At 34.7% G+C, this 19,998-nt stretch overlaps 1 protein-coding gene across 1 annotated transcript in view; it reads right to left on the reverse strand.

The window, feature by feature from the left end:
• Positions 1-19,998, reverse strand: part of LOC148107621 (A disintegrin and metallopeptidase domain 3-like) — a 119,557-nt gene that overhangs the window by 50,664 nt on the left and 48,895 nt on the right. Inside the window, exons 8-12 of the mRNA XM_087856327.1 lie at positions 19,469-19,540; positions 19,068-19,234; positions 17,896-17,977; positions 15,726-15,862; positions 5,325-5,511 (exon numbers count right to left, since the gene is read on the reverse strand). Coding sequence (XP_087712453.1) covers positions 5,325-5,511; positions 15,726-15,862; positions 17,896-17,977; positions 19,068-19,234; positions 19,469-19,540 — 645 coding nt within the window. The remainder of the gene's footprint in view (positions 1-5,324; positions 5,512-15,725; positions 15,863-17,895; positions 17,978-19,067; positions 19,235-19,468; positions 19,541-19,998) is intronic.

The raw sequence follows: 19,998 nt of genomic DNA on the forward strand, positions 1-19,998 counted from the left end.
TAAGTTGAGCTGCCTCCATTTGCAAATAACATAATATTATACTCAGAAAGTCCCAAAAATTCTACCAAAAAACTACTAGAAGTAATAAATGAATTCAATAAAATTGCAGGATCCAAAATTAATACCTAGAAATCAGTAGTGTTTCTATATGCTAATAACAAAACAGCAGAAAGAAAAATTAGAAAACACCATTTATAATTGCACACACACACACACACAAAAAAAACCCCAAACACCTAGGAATAAACCTGTACTCTGAAAACTATAATACATGGAATTATTTTAAGTGGTATATTGTAAGAGAAACTGTAATGAGGGATCTTCCAAAATACTAGATAAATTTATCAGGTGCCTTTATAAAACAATTTATTCCTGATCTTTGTAATACTGTGTTTATCATGTAATATTTTATATAAAATTAGATACAATGTCTTCAATTACACTAACTACAAAGTGTATTATTAAAGTATAGCAAACCTTTATTACTATATAACATGTTTTAAATTTACAGGAGTCAGATGATATTCTTTTTTCATTTTTGTATTTCAATATTAACAAAAGTGTGTTATGCTTCAGAATATAAATATTTTAATGAAAAATTATCAAGAGTATTTAGGGAAGATAGCAGATCAAATACACACTAAATATTAATGTGGGGGGGGACATAAATCAATGACATCACAGGGAATTCCAAGGCTAGTATCAAAGAGAGAGCCTATTAGTGGAGAGCAAGTTTTCCCAATACTCAATCAATAGTGTAAATCTAGACTAAATGACTGCCTTAGAAATTGACTTGTAAGGACACCTGTACTTTAGGAATAGAATTCTATCATGGGACTGGAAGCCAAAACTTTATAAAATAGGTAGCCAAAGTTCATCATTGAGAATTTAATCAAAAGGAAATTTTCTTTTCTCCTAGTTGTCCAAACCATTATCAAATTCTCTTCAATATGTAATATCTCACACTTTTTCTGTCTTTGTAAATTTAAAAATCTAAGTTGAAAAATACTGAAATGTTCCTCTATTTCTGGAATAAACTCCAGAAGCATATTCTTTTTCATATACTCATTTCAGTTGATAATTCTGATTCAGATATTTTATAAGTATTTTTCAAAATATAAATCATTCAAAATAACATTAACAGGAGGAATGTACAACTTTCATGATTTAATTCTATTTCTATATGCCTGTAAAAGATGCTGGGAATTAATATTTTTTATAAGTACTCACTTTACAATAACATTCAAAAACATGAAATATTTAGGGTTAACTTTAAGAATTAAAGATAGCTAAATAAATGGAACAATATGTCATGCTCACAGTTTGAAAATCAGAACATTATGAATATGTCCATTCTCCACAAATGCTTCTATAGATTTTTAAAAATCCCAATCAAAAATCCAGCAGAATTATGTTTTTTCTTTAGGGGGTGTAGTAGAAATAGAAAAGTTGATTCTAAATTTTACATAGAAATAAAAAAAGAAGATGTGGGGTGTGCACACACACACACACACACACACATATATATAATGGGACATTACTCAGCCATGAAAAGAATGAAATCTTGCCATTTGCAATGATGCAATGATGTGGATGGATCTAGAGAATATTATGCTATGAGAAATAAGTCAGTCGGGGAAAGATAAATGCCATATGATTTCCCTCACATGTAGAACTTAAGAAATAAAACAGTGAACTTAGGGGAAAAAACAGAGAGGCAAACCATAAAAGAAACTCTTAACTATAGACAATAAATTGAGGGTTTATGGAGGATAGGTGGGCAGCGGATGGTCTAAATGGGTGGTGGGTATTAAGGAGGGCAGTTGTTGTGATGAGCACTGGGTGTTGTATGTAAGTGATGAATCACTAAATTCTACTACTGAAAATAATATTACATTGCCTGTTAACTAACTGGAGTTTAAATGAAAATTTGGAGAGAAAAAAAATTTCACACAATTTTAACAATATATTATGTAGATTTCTGAATTTCAGAATTATTATAATTTTCTAAGAAAGAAAAATACACATTTGATGAGATGGACTAATAAATCAACATTCCATCCAAAAGCAGCAAGAATACATATTTTTCTCCAATGCATATGAAACGGTCTCCATTTTAGATCATGTGTTGTCCACAAAGGAACTCTCAGTAGTTTTAAGAAGACTAAAATCTTGTCAAACACCTTTTCTGACAAAGTTATGAAAGAAGAAATCTATTGCAAGAAGAAAACTGGAAAAATTACGAATATGTGGCGGTAAAACACTATGCTAGTGAATAACCAATAGGTCAATGAAGAAATTTTTAAAAAATCGAAATACATGTTGAGACAAATGAAAATTTATATGCAACACAGAAAACTGTATGTGATGCAGCAAAAGCAGTTCCAAGTGAGAAATACACAGCAATATAGGCTTATCTCAGGAAACAAGAAATATCTCAAACAATCTAACTTTATACCTACAGGAGGTAGAAAAAGAAGAACAAGTTAGTAGAAGGAAGAAAATTAAAAAATCAAATGGAAATAAATTAAATGGAGACTGAAAAGCCAATAGAAAAGATCAACGACACTAAGAGCTGATTCTTTCAAAAGATTAAAATTATGACAAACTTTAAGCTAGACTCACCGAGAAAATGAGAGAGAGGTTTCATAAATAAAATCAGAAATGGAAAAGGAGAGGTTACAACTGATACCAAGAAATACAAAGGTTCATAAGAGAATACTATGAACAATTAGACGTCCATAAATTGAACAACTTAGTAGAAATGGATAGATTCCTAGAAATAGATATACCAAAACTGAATCATGAAGAAATCGAAAATATGAATAGATTGACTACTAGTAAGGAGATAGGGTCAGTAATCAAAAACCTAAGACCAAGACCAGATGGCTTCACTGGTGAATTCTTCCAAACATTCCCCAAACGTTAAATACTTACTTTCCTAAACTCTTCCTGAAAACTGAAGAAGAGGGATCATTTTCAAACTTACTGGATGAGGCCTGAGTGCAAATTATTCAGGAGCTTGTTAAGTATCTATCCATTACACACTTTACTCATCTTTCATGCATATATTTCATGTGTATAAAATGAGAAGATGAATATGACATAAGTATTTATTGTTGAAGTGGGCAGAGAACTTCTTTTCAAGAGAACTAAAATATACTGCAGTATATGAAGAAAGAGAATATAATTTATTTTTTTTAAACAGGAGTCTTGTCTTTTTTTTTTAAGATTTTATTTATTTATTTGGCAGAGAGAGAGACAGCCAGTGAGAGAGGGAACACAAGCAGGGGGAATGGGAGAGGAAGAAGCAGGCTCCCAGAGGAGCAGGGAGCCTGACTCGGGCTTGATCCCAGGACCTGGGATCACTCCCTGAGCCGAAGGCAGATGCTTCACAACGGAGCCACCCAGGCGCCCCAGAGAATATAATTTAAATGAAATCCTTTCAGAAGGGAACTGTGACATGCAAAGAAATACTAATAACCAAAAGAAACAAAAGGTAAAGTAAAGGAAGTATTTTCAGAATAAAGTCTTCAGGGTATTTCCTAATGTAAAGCACTGAGGTGACAGAAATGCAGTATTTACCAAAATTTTATGTAAGTTAAATCCCATTATTTTGGAGGCAGCCTAGATATGGTTACAACTTAAATATGTATGCTAAGGATGCAAGAATAATCACTAGAGGAAAATAAATAGTGCAGATCCACTATATTGTTGCAATAAATGGTGGAAGAAGGAAAAACAAAGCATACAGATTCAAAAGAAATGAACAAAAATTCAATTAAAAAACAAATGTGGCAAAATGAACATAGAAAATATTGGGGCGCCTGGGTGGCACAGTGGTTAAGTGTCTGCCTTTGGCTCAGGGCGTGATCCCTGCGTTGTGGGATCAAGCCCCACATCAGGCTCCTCTGCTATGAGCCTGCTTCTTCCTCTCCCACTCCCCCTGCTTGTGTTCCCTCTCTCACTGGCTGTCTCTATCTCTGTCGAATAAATAAATAAAATCTTTAAAAAAAAAAAAGAAAATATGAACATTTTGAAACAACTAAAATTATAAAAAATATGCAATCTAGAGGAGTGTTAAGGAGTCATAACAGCTAAATGTAATGAGGTATCCTAGAGAAGTCCTGGTACAGAAAGAGGCTATTTGGTAAAAAGAAAAGAAATCTGAATAAATTATGGACTTCACTTAATTAAACATTAATTACAATAATGTTTAAGAGGATAATCTGATAAATCCAAGGCCGATTGGATAGTAAATTAAAACCCAGTGTAGATCTTGAACTACTAGTGGAGAAAAACTAAACGAGAAGAGAGAAATATCAGGGGAATACTGATTGAGAGAAGCAAGTATGTGCATAGATATAAGATATGTCAGACCAAACAGACTTTAAAACAGAAAGCAACATTAGAGATAAAGAGATTCAGCATTTGAAAACAAAAGTTAAATTTCTAGGAAGATATAACAATCATAAGTCTCCACTATATAAAACAGCTTCAAAGACAGAAAGCATAAATTGAACAATGTATGTTGAGAAATAGGCAAATCCAACTGCATAGTTGTAGGTATCGATATCATCTCTCAGGTACCAAGAGTTCAGGCATATGACATTTATAAAAATACAGAAGATTTGTGGCATTCACTTAAAAATTATCATGTAATCAGGTTGTATAGAATTTGGTTTCTAACAATTCAAGAGTTTACATTTCTCAAGCAAACATGGAACATTCCAAAAAATCACCATGCATAAGTATATGAAAACAGGCACAACAAAAATGCAATGATTAGCCATTTTACCAAACACAACTTAAAAAAAGGCTAACAGCAAAAAGCTAAATATAACAATAACAAACCAAGAATTATTATTAACCCAATTCTGTGAAGTCAAGTTAAAATAAATGAAGTTTCCCCAGATGCAAGAATTGAGATTAGGAGATGAGAAGGTATACAACTACATACACGTAGTAATTTAGTGAACCAGTGCAGGCACTTTGAGGAATTCAGATGCTTGAGGTGAATATTACAGTATTGACGTCACCGATGTTTATGATGCAGAAAGGGGGGTATTACTATTAATGGTTAAACCATAAAGAAAATCTTACCTCTTTAATCCATGTTACACTTACCCTTTACTTAAACTTTTCAAATGCTTCAAATTCAGGATGAGTCCGTTACCACAAGCCCCATATCTCTGTACCTTGGGTATTTAATAAAATGGTGCCGCATTTCAAAAAGAGTCCTCCTATATCACATCTATAGTTATAAGATTACGTAAGAAACACAAAACAAATCTTTAGATGAGTTGTAAATGTTTGCCACTAACCTCTGCAAGGCCACAATCACATTGTTCCGGCGGTTCCAAAATTCCATTGCCACAAGTTGCAGTTCTTCCTTGGTAAACCACTTCTGGAACTGTTCGATTCTGAAGGCATTCAAATTCAGGCTGTGAAACCATACGTTTAAATTCATCCATGCTGCAACTGCTAAAAAACTTTACACCATGGGAACGTCTAAAAATAAATTATATTCCTCAGATAAATGGAATAAAATCACTATCAAAGTAACACTCTATGAATTACTGAAAAGTACCGTTAATTCTGTACTACTGCACTTACAGAGGAGCCAAGAAGGAAGGGAGAGGACTTTTATCTTTAATACAAGTTGTAAATAAAAGCAGTAAGTTTATTTCTGCTGTAATTCAATGTAATAGACATCTAGCAACTAGAGGAAGTTAAGGTGACATGAGTTAAAATATATTAAAGCACAAATAATATTCGCCACACAAAAAAACTCTCTTTAAATATGTCCTATTATTATTTTCATTATGATTGCCAACATCACAATTATAATCATTATTATAAGCACTAATTTTAAGAAAATGAAATACTAGAAAATATATGTGGAAAACTGAAGAAATGACAATGGTTGATAATGTTACAGGAAAAATCAGAATCATTTGTACTTTGGTAACAAAATCAATTAAAATATCTCAATGTTAATTATATAAAATGTGAAAGCCCTACATTCTTTTATTTTATTACCTTTTGAAATATTTCTGTACTTCTATGTGTACTATTTAATGGATTTTTATGTAATTTTGTAACAATCTAAAACTTAGAGAAATGATACAAAAATAGACCAAAAAATAAATTTTTCCCAAGCAATGACGAATAAGTTGCCAAATATGATCCTAATAACTCTAAATATTTTAATGTATAATTCCTATGTAGACATTAATTCCAAAAAGGACCCTTCAAAATCAGGAAATAATTATATACTACTATTATCTAATCTTCAGATGTCATTCAAATTTAATTATTACAACAATATTGGCACTTTATAGCAAAAAGCTCCAGTTGAAAGTCAACCGTTGCTATTATTTATTTTTTCCATTTTTTTCTCTCCAAATTTTTATTTAAATTCTAGTTAGTTAACACGCATTGTAACATTGCTTTCTGCTGTAGAATTTAGTGATTCATCACTTACGTGAAACACCAAGTGCTCATCACAACAATGCTTTCCTTAATATCCATCACCCATTTAACCCATCCCCCCACCCAGCCTCCCCTCCAACAAACTTCAGGCTGTTTTCTATAGTTAAGAGTCTCTTTTATGGTTTGCCTCTCTTTTTTCCCCCTCAGTTCACCGTTTTATTTCTTAAATTCTACACGTGAGGGAAATCATATGGCATTTGTCTCTCTCTGACTGACTCATTTGGTATAGCATAATACTAGTCTCTAGATCCATCCACACCATTGCATATGGCAAGATTTCATTCTTTTTATGGCTGTGTAATATCCCATTGTGTATATATACCACATCGTCCTTATCCATTCATCAGTCAATGGCCACTTGGGCTCTCTCTCCATAATTTGGCTGCTGATGATAATGCTGCCATAAACCTCATAGTGCATGTATCCGATAAAATCAGTATTTCTGTATCCTTTGGGGAAATACCCAGTACGCAACTGCTGGATCATAGTTCAATTTTTAACTTTTTGCAGAAACTCTGTACTATTCTGCAGAATGGCTGCAGCAGTCTGCGTTCCCACCAACAGTGTAGGAGGGTTCCCAACTCTCTGCATCCTTGTCAACACCTATTTCTTGTGTTGTTAATTTTAGCTATTCTGACAGGTGTGAGGTGGTATCTCATTGTTGTTTTGAATTATATTTCCCTGATGATCAGTGATGTTGAGCATCTTTTCATGTGTCCATTAGCCATCTGGATGTCATCTTTGGAAAAATGTCTGTTCATGTCTTCTGCCCATTTCTGGATTGGGTTGTTTGTTTTTGGGTGTTGAGTTCATTGATAAGTTCTTTATAGATTTTGAATACTAACCCTTTATCAGGTACGCCCTTTGCAGATATCTTCTCCCATTCCAAAGGTTGAATTTTAGTTTTGTTGATTGTTTCTTCACTGTGCAGAAGGTTTTATCTGGATGAAGTCCCACAATAGTTCATTTTTGCTTTTGTTTCCCTCGCTTCTGGCAACGTGTCTAGTAAGAAGTTGCCATGGCCGAGGTAAAAGAGGTTGCTGCCTGTGTTCTTCTCTAGGATTTTGATGGTTTCAGGTCCCACATTTAGGTCTTTCATTCATTTTGAGTTTATTTTTGTGTATGGTATAAGAAAGTGGTCCAGTTTCATTCTTCTGCATGTTGCTGTCCAGTTTTCCCAGCACCATTTGTTAAAGAAACTTTTTTCCATTGGATATTCTTTCCTGCTCTGTCGAAGATTAGTTGACCATAGAGTTGTGGGTCCATTTCTGGGTTTTCTATTCTGTTCCATTGATCTCTGTATCTGTTTTTGTGCCAGTAGCATACTATCTTAATGACTACAGCTTTGTAATATAGTTTGAAGTCCAGAATTGAGATACCTCCAGGTTTGCTTTTCTTTTTCAAGATTGCTTTGGCAATTCAGGGTCTTTTGTGGTTCCATAAGAATTTCAGGACTCTTTGTGTTTTGGTGAAAAAGGCTGTTAGTGTTTTCACAGGGATTGCATTACATGTGTAGATTGCTTTGGATAGCATAGACATTTTAAAAATATTTGTTATTCCAGTCCATGAGCATGGACTGTTCTTCCACTTCTTTGTGTCATCTTCAATTTCATTCATTAGTGTTTTATAGTTTGCAGAGTACAGATATTTTCCCTGTTTGGTTAGGTTTATTCCTAGGTATCTTATGGTTTCTGGTGCAATTGTAAATGGTATTGATTCCTTGATTTCTCTTTCTTCTGCTTCATTATTGGTGTATAGAAATGCAACAGATTTCTATATATCGATTTTGTATCCTGCCATTTTATTGAATATGTGTATCAGTTCTGGCAATTTTTCGGTGAAGTCTTGGGTTTTCTATATAGAGTATCATGCTGTTTGCAAGGAGTGAAAGTTAGACTTTTTCCTTGATTATTTGGATGCCTTTTATTTGTTTTTGTTGTCTGATTGCTGAGGCTAGGACTTCCAGTACCGTGTAACAATGTTGAGAGTGGACATCTCTGTCTTGTTCTTGACTATAAAAGAAAAGCTCTCAGTTTTTCCCCATTGAGGATGATATTAGTGGTGGGTTTTTTGTATATGGCCATTATGATGTTGAGGTACATTCCCTCTATCAAGAATGGATATTGTACTTTGTCAAATGCTTTTTCTGCAACTATTGAGAGGATTATATTGTTCCTCTCCTTTCTTTTATTAGGGTGGTGGATCACATTGATTGATTTTTGAATGTCAAATCACCCCTGCAACCCAGTAATAAATCCCACCTGGTGGCGGTGAATAATCCTTTTAATGTACTGTTGAATCTGATTAGATAGTATCTTGTTGAGAATTTTGGCATCCATGTTCATCAGGGATATTGGTGTGTAGTACTCTTTTTTACTGGAGACCTGTATGGTTTTGGAATAAGGCTGGTACTGGCCTCATATAATGAATGTGAATGTTTTCCTTTCATTTATATTTTTTGGACTAGTTTGAGAAGAATTGGTTTTAACTCTTCTTTAAATGTTTGGTAGAATTTGCCTTTGAAGCCATCTGGCCCTGGACTTTTGTTGGGAGATTTTTGATTCCTGTTTCAATTTCTTTGCTTCCTTTTAGTTGTTTTAGTTTTCTATTTCTTCATGTTTCAGTTTTGGTAGTTTGTATGTTTCTAGGAATTTATCCATTTCTTCCAGGTTGTCCAATATGTTGGCATATTCTTTTTCATAATATTCTCTTATAATTGTTTGTGTGTTTATGGTATCGGTTCTTATTTCTTCTCTCTCATTTGTGATTTTTTTAATGTGGGTCCTTTTTCTTCTTTTCTTGAAAAGTCTTGCTAGGTGTTTTTCAATTTTATTAATTTTTTCAAGGAACTGGCTCCTGGTTTCACTTATCTATGTTTTTGTTTCTGTATCATTTTTTCTGCTCTAATTTTTACTATTTTCCCTTCTTCCATTGGCTTTAAGCTTCATTAGTTCTTCTTTTTCTAGCTCCTGTACGTCCAAGATTAAGTTGCTTACTTGAGATTTTTCTTTCTTCTTGAGGTAGGCCTATATTGCTCTATAATTCCCCTTATGACCACTTTCGATACATCCCAAAGGTTCTGGACCATCGTGTTTTCATTTTCATTTGTTTCCATGTATTTTCTTATTTCTTCTTTAATTTCCTCGTTAACCCATTCATTCTTCAGTAGCACGTTCTTTAACTTCCATGTATTTGTGGTCTTTCCCAATTTTTTCTTGTGGTAGACGTCAAGTTTCATAGAGTTGTGGTCAGAAAATATGCATGGTATGATCTCAACCTTTTTATACTTGATGAGGGCTGATTTGTGATCCAGTATGTGATCTATTCTGGAGACTGTCTCATGTGCACTTAAAAAGAAAGTATTCTGCTGCTTTAGGATGAAATGTTCTGAATATATTTGTGAAGTCCATCTGGTCCAGTGTGATTCAAAGCCATTGTTTCCTAGTTGATGTTCTGTTTAGATGTCTATTCATTGGTGTAAGTGGGATGTTAAATTCCCCTATTATTATTGTATTATTATTAACGAGTTCCTCTACGTTTGGTATTAATTGTTTTACTTGTTTGGGTGCTCCCATGTTGGTGGAATATATATCTATCTTTGTTAGATATTTTTGTTGGAGAGTTCCTTTGCTTAGGATGCCCTTCTTCATCTCTTGTTATAAGTTCAGTTTAAAATCTATTTTGCCTGATACAAGTATTTCTACTCTGCCTTTTTTTTTTTTTTGATGTCCATGGCATGATAAATGGTTTGCCATCCCCTCACAATCTGCAGTTGTCTTTAGGTTAAAAATGAGTCTCTTGTAGGGAGCATATAGATGGGTCTTGTTTTTTATCCATTCTAACACCCTGCCTTGTGATTGCACTGTTTAATCCATTTACATTCAAAGTATTATTGATAGATATGTATTTAGTTTCGTCATTGCTTCTGGAGATTTTCTCTCTTCCTTTCTAGTCTTTGTCACTTTTGGTCTTTCCATCCTACTCAAAGAGTCCCCTTTAATATTTTTTGCAGGGCTACTTTAGTGGTCAAGAACTCCTTAATTTTTGTTTATCTGGGAAACTCTATCTCTCCTTCTATTCTGAATGACAGCCTTGCTGAATAGAGAATTTGCAGCTACAGATTTTTCCCATTCAGTGTGTTGAAGATATCATCCCTTTTCTTTCCAGCTTGCCACATCTCTGTGGAGAGATCTGCAGCTAGTCCTGCGGGTCTTCCCTTTTAAGTTAGAGACTTCTTTTACCTTGCTGCTTTAGGATTTTTTTTTAAATCACTATATTTTGCAAATTTAACTACAGTTGTCTTAGTATTAGCCTGTTTTTGTTGATTTTAATGGGAGTTCTCTGTGCCTCCTGGATTTGGATTCCAGATTAGGGAAGTTTGCTTCCCCAGATTATGGAAATTCTCAGCTATTATTTCCTCAAATAAACACTTTGCCCCTTTTCTGACTACTCGTTTTCTGGCACTCCTCTGATATGATTGTTATTACATTTGGTGGAGTCCCTGATTTCCCTACGTCTATCTCATGATCCATAATTATTCTCTCTTGTTCAGCTTCATTTTTTCCCCATTATTCTCATTTTGGTATCACTTATTCATACCTCTGCTTCTTCCATGTTTGTGGTCCTTACATCTAGTTTGTTTTGAATCTTGCTTATTGCATTTTTCATTTCTGATTGTTTTTAAGTGCTTTTATCTCTGTGGTGAGGGCCTCCCTGAAATCTTCCATTCTTTTCTCAAGGCCAGCAAGTATCCTTATGATTGTTCTTTAAATTCTCCATTAGGGATATTACTTATATCTGTTTCACTTAGATATCTGCCTGTGACCTTTTCTTATTCTTTCTTATGAGATGAATTCCTCTTCTGTCTTGGCATTTTGTCTAAGTCTCTTTTCTTCTGTGCATTACAGAAGCCTGTTATGTTTCCTGCTCCTGAGAGTAATGGCCTTATGAAGAAGATGTCATATAGTGTCCAGGGCGTGGTGCTTCAAAGAGTGTCCCTGGTGTGTGCTGCATATACTCTGCTGCTGTGTTTTGGCTGCTCTATCCTTCCAGGAAGTCATCTGCAGAGGCTGTCCTTGGTGGGAATGGGCAGTGTTGGGCCTTGTCCAGAGTGCAGTAAGTTTTAACTAGGTGTGCTCTGGTCTGCTTGTTAAATATGACCTGATGCTACTTCCACTAGGACCAAAGCCTTTCAGAATTCTGTTCGGGAGATGCGGTGCATGCTGGTTTTCTGGGGAAGGGGCCCACTGGGCTGGGACTTAGGCACACTTGCCTGAGAAAAGCAGTACAAGCAGAGCGCAGGTGGGTGGGACTTGGTGTGAGCAGGTTAGGCAGCCAGTATCAGTGCTGTGCAGTTTCCTGAAGCTGGTTTACGCTGTGGGGCTGCGGAGGGAAATGGCACCAGCTAGCTCCTTTGTCCCCAGAGAGAGTCTCCGTGCTTGCTCTCAGGGAAGCACTCCCAGAAGAGCAAATAATCTCCCCTCTCAAGTGTCGGGTGTTTTTCAGACTGCTCTTTTCACACTGCCTCTCAGTTGCTTGCCTGCCTGAAGCAGGACGGTGCACTTTGGGCTCTATCACAGTGAAGCCTACTGACTTTTAAAACTCCAAACTTTAAGGATGTGCTATGGTGGGGGGCTGCACTGGTCTTTTGGGTGAGGGTCTGACCCTGCTGGGATGGATGTAGGTTTGACTGAGAAGAGCAGCCAGACCAGAGTGCAGGGACATGGGCTTTGGAGCAAGCAGGCTAAACAGCCAGTATCCATCTGGGTTAGCCTCCCCCAGCAGGTGTCTCTGTGCCTATGCACTGGTAGGGGGATGGGGGCTTGGGGGTGTTGGGGTTGAGCTGGGAAATGGTGCCTGCCTGCTCTTTTGCCCCCAGAGGGTCATCTCTGTGACCACCACCTCTCACAGATGAGCTCCAAGAAGAGCGAACAGTCTCTCCCTTGTGCACCTTTGGGTGATCCTTCCAATCACTTGCTGTCTGTCTCCAGGGTGCTTGCCTGCCTTTTCCCCAGGAGTAGGGCAGCACCCTCAGGGATCTATCCCAGCTTTTCTGGCCATCCTCTAAAATTCGTCTTTGAACCCTGCTGATTGCAAAACCTCACAAAAATTAGCCCCTCTGGTTTTCTCAGCCAATGGTTTTGGGGAAGGGTTCTCTCTGTTTGTTTCCCTGTATGTTCCCCACCCCCTCCTTTACCTGCTACCATGGCTCCCTCCCCTCTCCACACCCTGGAATCCTGTTCTCCCCCAAACCACATCTCCATACCTCCTACCATCCTCCATGTGGCCTCTTCTCTCCCTGTAGTTGGGCAATTTGTTCTGTCAGTTGTCAGGTGGATTTCTTGGGTGCTCAGAATGATTTGATAGTACCTGCTTGTGTTCCAGGGACTAGACAAGCCTACGGTCCTCCTAGTATACTGCCATTTTAGCTCCTCAAACATTGCATTTGATTCTCATATCTCCTAAGTTTAGTTACCTACATCTTGTTGTTGTTGTTGTTGGATTACACGATCATGGAAAGTTTTCTGATTACAGACTGATTATTTGCTAGACTGTCCCTCCATTTAGGATTATAAAATGTTGCCTTATAATTAAACAGAGGTTATGTACTCATCTTGGCAACAGTATCATAGGAGTGTTGCTGAGTCTGCTTCATTGCATCCTAACAAATGGCACAGGATTTCAATTTGTTCTATTACTGATGATAGTCATTTTGATTAGTTGATTAAGGTATTTTCACTCTAAAATTATTTTTTTCTTCTTATTAGTTAAAAATTATCTGGAGAGAAATACTTTGGTTTTATGTTAATATCCCATTCCTTCATTATGTTTTCAATTTATTCATTCGTGTATTTATATGAATATGAAATCATGTTTTCCTATCATGTTAAATGGGTTATAATCCGTTACTGTCACTATTATTTATAACATTCAGATTCCCACAGATTTGATTATTGGGAACTGCAATTGTGTCCCTTTGATAAATCTCCATAATTCCTTGAACACCTCCTAATTTTCTCATACAACATGTTCCAAGCTCATTTTTATTTTCTTTGCTTTAGATCTGGAATCAGTCATTCCTTCAAAATGCCAGTTCTTTTTTGTGAGGATTAGTATTTCTAAAACATGATCTGGGTGATACATGTGCTATTGTTACTAGATTTTTTTTTAAGAGCAGACATCAAGGCCACGCTAGCATCTTAAGAAATGTTCACAGCCCCTTTGCTCTTACCTACAATTTGCTATATCCTCACCAGTTCTGGCTCCTGCAATGGCATGAGCTTACTAATATTTCAGTCTCAGTAGGGGCAACTTCTTATGCTATGGCTTAGCCAATGATTTCTAAGTTCCCAGGTCAGTAAGATTTTTAGAGTTCCTATTGTCCCCCTATTTTATTTGCTGCTACACAGCTACTTCATGCTACTTAGTTCTTTGTTAGTAGATTGGTCCCACCTGCTGGTATTTTTGGTGCATTTCAGTTTGGGAAACTTGTGGAATATGCTTTTGCTTTTTTGTTTGTTTTCCTAGTTTCACTCTGTATTTTGTGAGAGAACTGGGGGAGGTTGAAATACCATGCTGATACTTTCACCATTTGATTTCCATCCTCCCCCTTATTCTTAAAACATATTCTTCCCTAGGTAAGACTCCATCTTATTTTGGTCCTTGTTTCTAATATTTACTTCCTTCCTGTTTCTTCTCACCACATGTCACTAGTTTCTCCTCAATTACTCAGCCTGTAAATATGAGAAGTACCCTTATCACTCTTTCAACTTCTTTCTAAATGACCTGTTCATGGTTTTAACTTCTACCAATAAAGAGATGGTTCACATTTTAAATTCTTTGTCCTCAGATCAGGACCTATGTAACTGTGCATTTAATTCTAATGGATGATTCAGAATCTCCAAATTAACATAAACTGCCCTCAAGACTTCTCATTTTTCTGCTTTCCTAAAATATTTGCCTTTTTCAATATCTGTTAGTAATTATGATATCAAAACTCCTACAAATAATTCTTCACATCTCCTTTTCTCTCTCAATCTTAATAAACTGGTATAGATTATAATGAGAATCATTTCTAAATATTACTATATTATTGTTCCCTCTGATAGATTTTACACTCATTTTAAGATAATTTTTACTACCCATACTGCATAAATCAACTTAAAATGTAGTTGGTTAACATTTATCACAAAGCCCCAACTCTTGAGTCATGATTGCACAGACTCATTCATACACATTCCTGAATCACCTGGCCTTCTTTCCCTTATGCTTTAGCCTCAATGTATTTTACTTTCTTTTCCTTAGGTCCAAAACATTCTTCCTTATAGTCCCAGCTATTTCTTTTCTTTTTTTTTCTTTTTTATCCTTCTCTCAATATCCTTATTCTTGTCTGTTGAGCTTTTCAAGCTTCCCTCTATTCAAGTATCACTTCATTTGTTGGCCTGAAGTTTTCAACAAGCTCTTTACATGACCATATTCATATCCCTCATAACTATTTCCTCAGAAAACTTTTCTTTATCAGAAAGTTTCCTCTCCCCATGTATTCCCTATTTATTGCCTTCCTGACACCTATCGTAAGCTGTTCATACTTTGTTTATTCTTAGGTCTACTTTTAAATTTTCAGACCCTGAGAGGTTAAGATATTTATGACAGATCTATCTTGTTAGCCATATATAAGACTAACACAATCCTGCAACACAGTAGACATCTATTACGTATTCTTTGAATGAATTTCATCTCAAGACTCTAGTAAACCCTCAGAAAGTCATCAGCAATATTCACTTTCTCTGTAACATTTAATGTAGAAATACTAAGTACATTTTCTACAATATCAAATACTCCTCTTTAAATAAGATAAAAACAGAGAGGGAGGCAAACCGCAAGAGACTCAACTCTAGGAAACAAACTGAGGATTGCTGAGGGAGAGGTGGGTTAGGGGATGAGGTGACTGGGTGATGGGCACTAAGGAGGGCACTTGATATAATGAGCACTGGCTATTATATGCAGCTGATGAATCGCTAAATTCTACCTTTGAAACTAATAATACAGTGTATGGTAACTAAATTGAATTTAAATAAAAAATTAAAATAAACAAATAAGTTTAAACAAGTACATTATGTATTTAATAAAAATATTCTTACTCAAGTTGCATTGCAAGATATTATATAACAGTGACTGTCACAAACGTTTCCCAGAGGAAGACATAGATTTGATAAAAAATAAAATCTTACATTGCTTCAGAATTCATTATGCATGTAATTCCTGGACAGTAACAACTGTAGATATTATCATATGTTAATCCCACATTAATTCCAATCAACTGCACCATAACAACTGAAAATGCATCTAAAGTTATCATCTGTGGGTACTAAATGCAAAAAACAAAACAAAGCAAAACGGAATTATTGCCTATTTCTTCACCTCCTTGATCTTTTCTTTTTGGCCATAATACCTAAATGCAAATACAAATTTAAGAAACTACTCTGTCAAAGCTCATTATTTTCTTAGGGATATGGAAAATGAGAAAAAAAATAGGTAAATTTTGATTATCTCTTTGAGTTATTGTATTTCTAATCCAAATGGCACTGACATAACAAAATAAGATTAATGCTGTCATATGTTTTTATTATGTATTAAATTCCAATAAACTAAAAGTTTTTTGAGAATGTGCACTGTTTCAGTAACTATATTATTTTTTAATGAACACTTAGAAAAAAATACAGATTCTTAAGGGTTGAATTTGCAATCAGTTTTGACTTCAGAAATAGTTTTGTGAGAGAGTCAAATTTTTTTAAAGGCAGAATACTATAACACTTTGTAAGTAACATTTTTTTCTTCAAAAACCAAACAAACGAACAACAAACAAAAAACTTGGGAAGTAACGCTGGCAGCAAGACACTAACCCCTGGCAACCTATAATCTTTTTACTATCTCCATAGTTTTTCTTTTTTCAGAAGGACATATAGTTGGACTCATACAGTATGTAGCCTTTTCAGATTGGCTTTTCTCACTAACCTCTATGCACTCAAGTTTTTTCCATGTCTTTTCATGGTTTGATGCTTCACTTAAATAAAAAAATCATTGGATAGTATTCCTTTATATCAATTTATTCTAGTTTGCTTAACCATTCCTCTGTTAAAGGACATCTTGGTTGCTCCCAATCTTTAGCAATTATGAATAAAACTGCTATAAACTCATCTGTAGGTTTTTGTGTGGATATAAGTATTCAACTCATTTGGAAAATGCCAAAGAGGACAACTGCTGGATTATATGGTTAAAAAAAAAGAAAAAGAAAGAAAGAAAAAACCAAACTATGAACTTGAATAGATATTTTTCCAGAGATAATATACAAAAACAAAAAGCATATGAAAAGATGTTCACTATCACTAGTAATCATAGAAGTGCACATCAAAACCACAACGACTATCACCTCATACCACTAAGGATGGCTGCTATTAAAAACAACAAGAATAGAAAACAATGTGTGAGTAAAGATGTGATGAATACAAAATGTAAACAGCTGGTGGGATTATAAAATGGTCCAAACACCCTGAGAATAAGTATGATGGTTCCTCATAATATTAAAAATAGAACTACCACATGATCCAGCAGATACCTACTTCTGGTCTATATCCAAAATAATTGAAATCAGTATCTTGAAGAGCTATTCACACTCCCATGTTCATTGCAACATTACTCACAAAAGCCAAGGTACAGAGATAACCTGTGTCCACTGACCAATAAATGGATTAAAAATGTCATATATATGTATATATATGTATACACACACATATATACACATACATATGAATATTCACATATAAAATAAACTCACATATAGATAAATATTATTCAGTCATAAAAAAGAATGAAATCCTGCCAATTGCAACAACATGGATGAACCTGGATAACCTGGATGAAATCATGCTAAGTGAAACAAGACAGACAGTAAAGACAACTATAATATGATTTCTCTTATATGTGGAATTTAAAAATATCATACTCACTGTATGATATGAAACAGAGAGTAGAATGGTGGATTCCAGGGGCTAGATTGTCTGGAATGTGGGGCAAGTTGGTCAAAAAGTACAAATATTCATTTATGCAAGATGAAAAGTTCTGGAGATCTATTTCACAACAATGTGAACATACTTGGCACTATTGAATTGTACACTTAAAACTGGTAAAAATGGTAAATTGTATGTTATTTGCATTTTACCACAATAGCAAAACACTTTTAAAATTATAACATTTGAGTTTGAAAGTCTTAAAAAAAAAAGAATATTCTTAGAAAAATTTGTCAAAACGTCATGGCAGATATACTATACATATTTTCTTCTTTGAAGTGGCTGTTTCAAAACATGATATTAATTAGTGAATAGATGGGAATAAAATGCATACCAGAGCAATTCCTGCAGCAAACTTTGGATTGCATGCCATTCCATGATATGTTGCTCCCACATAATTAAGATGGTCCCTGTAACTAAATAATAAAATTTTTCTTTTGAATAAATGCATTTTAAATTATTACTAACTTGATGACATTGTAAGAATTGGATTTCTCAATAAAGCTATTTTTTAATACAAATATTACATATCACATCTCATGCTTTCAATCAGTTCGTATTTGGGTAATCTCCCACAGTTCCTGAAAAGTTAAGTTCTAAAGTCTACTTTAACATTATAGGATACACAGCCCAAAATCCGGCAGTGCCTAATCACTCCAAAACAATCACCACTGTTGTCACCACTGGATAGATATAATTTGAAGATGTACAAGTCAGGATAGCTTACTGCCATGATTTGCTCATAGTGAACCCCTAATGCATGTAAAAAATGCTGGATTGGAGGACAGGAATACAAAGAGACAGAATACTCAGTAGACTCCTCAAGAAAAAAAGTGCTAGAATGCAACAAGTGTCCTCATACATTTCAGTCCTTAGTTATTGCAGCCCCTGAGTCCCCAGAACTGACCCTAAATTCCACAGGAAACACCAATAGATTTATAAATCTATTGCATATTCTTCAGATCTTCAGAATTTTTATTATTTCCATCTCAACAATCAAACTGTCAACAGAAACCTATATAAAGACTCTGGGAAAAAAATAGTGCAAGTAGTTAAATAGCTACACCTCGTGTCAGTATAGCTATACCGACCGTAACCACATTACTAATTTGATATATTGTATTTTAACCTGCATTATATGCAATTATTGCATTCTGTTAACTAATGTACATTGTGTTTAAAGTTCAAATGATAGTTTCAATTATTTACCTCTGAGAAAAATCCTTAAAACCATTGGGTTCCCCTGTTTATCTCAAGGCTTTCCAAATTTTCAAGTTTCTTACATTTCCATAGATAAAAAGGCTAGTGGAGAATAATGACTTACTGCGACTTAGTGTCTTACATTGTTTTCAGAATTTTATATTTTGCATTTTGTCAACACAGAATGCATGTAATCCTTTTTTGAAGTGTCTTGTCATTACATATAACACAATTTGTATATAATCTTGATAGCTAACATATGAAATAATTTGACAAACCCTATGTCAATACAAATACAGTACTTACATTAATAAGTATGCCATATCATGGGACCTTTGAAACAAAAATTGTTCTTTCCATGACACAAATCTTTGTAGTACTTCATTTGCATCCCCGCTAAGTGAAATCTTATTTTGATCTGACCAGAGCTCCAAAGAAGTTAGTATAATTGTCATGTTGAGCTGGGAAAACATCTGCAAATAGAAGATACATAATATACAGTATTTAGGTAATCATAAATATAACATTACATCTCTATACATAATGATAATACATTCAATTTACTCTCTTTTGGAGATGAAATTCATTCATTGATGATGAAACCAGTTGGTAGGATTACATTTTTTAAAAACTGGATATGCTATTTATACAAACAATATTACTGCATTAATAGGAAAAGTTTCTTTAAATGAAACGTAAACACTTACCGTGTTGATTAGACCAAAGATATGGACAACTTTCTCAGCTGCAACTGCCACTTCTGAGCCCATATAATCAAACTGAAAGACAAATTTTGTTTCTTAATCGCTAGTGAAAATTATTGAACTATCACACTTTAAATGGATATAAAATGTTAATGGAGTGCTCAACCCAAAGGAGAAAAAAGTTAAGATTTACCTAGTATTAGCAAGTTTCCGATATAAATCTAGAGAATTTATATATTAATCAATAATCTCAAAATAAGAAGGTTGTGATTAACTTCCTCTTCACACATACAGAAATTAAGAGTCAAAACTTAAGTTTACAAGATTGCAGAACTACTGAGAGTAAAAACCAGAACTCAAGGCCCAACAAACTAAACTACTATGTCTTTTTTTTTTCTCCTATAGTATGCTGCCATCATTTGTCTTCATCCCACTAAGAGATGACTATATATCCTGGATAAGCAGTGTACTTTCTAAACACAGAGCTCTGAGGACCATTACAGCGAGTAATTTCAAGAATATGTCTCCATTCA

This window comes from Ursus americanus, chromosome 27 (assembly GCF_024610735.1).
Source record: "Ursus americanus isolate L20-20 chromosome 27, mUrsAme1.1.p, whole genome shotgun sequence".
Lineage (NCBI taxonomy): Eukaryota > Metazoa > Chordata > Mammalia > Carnivora > Ursidae > Ursus > Ursus americanus.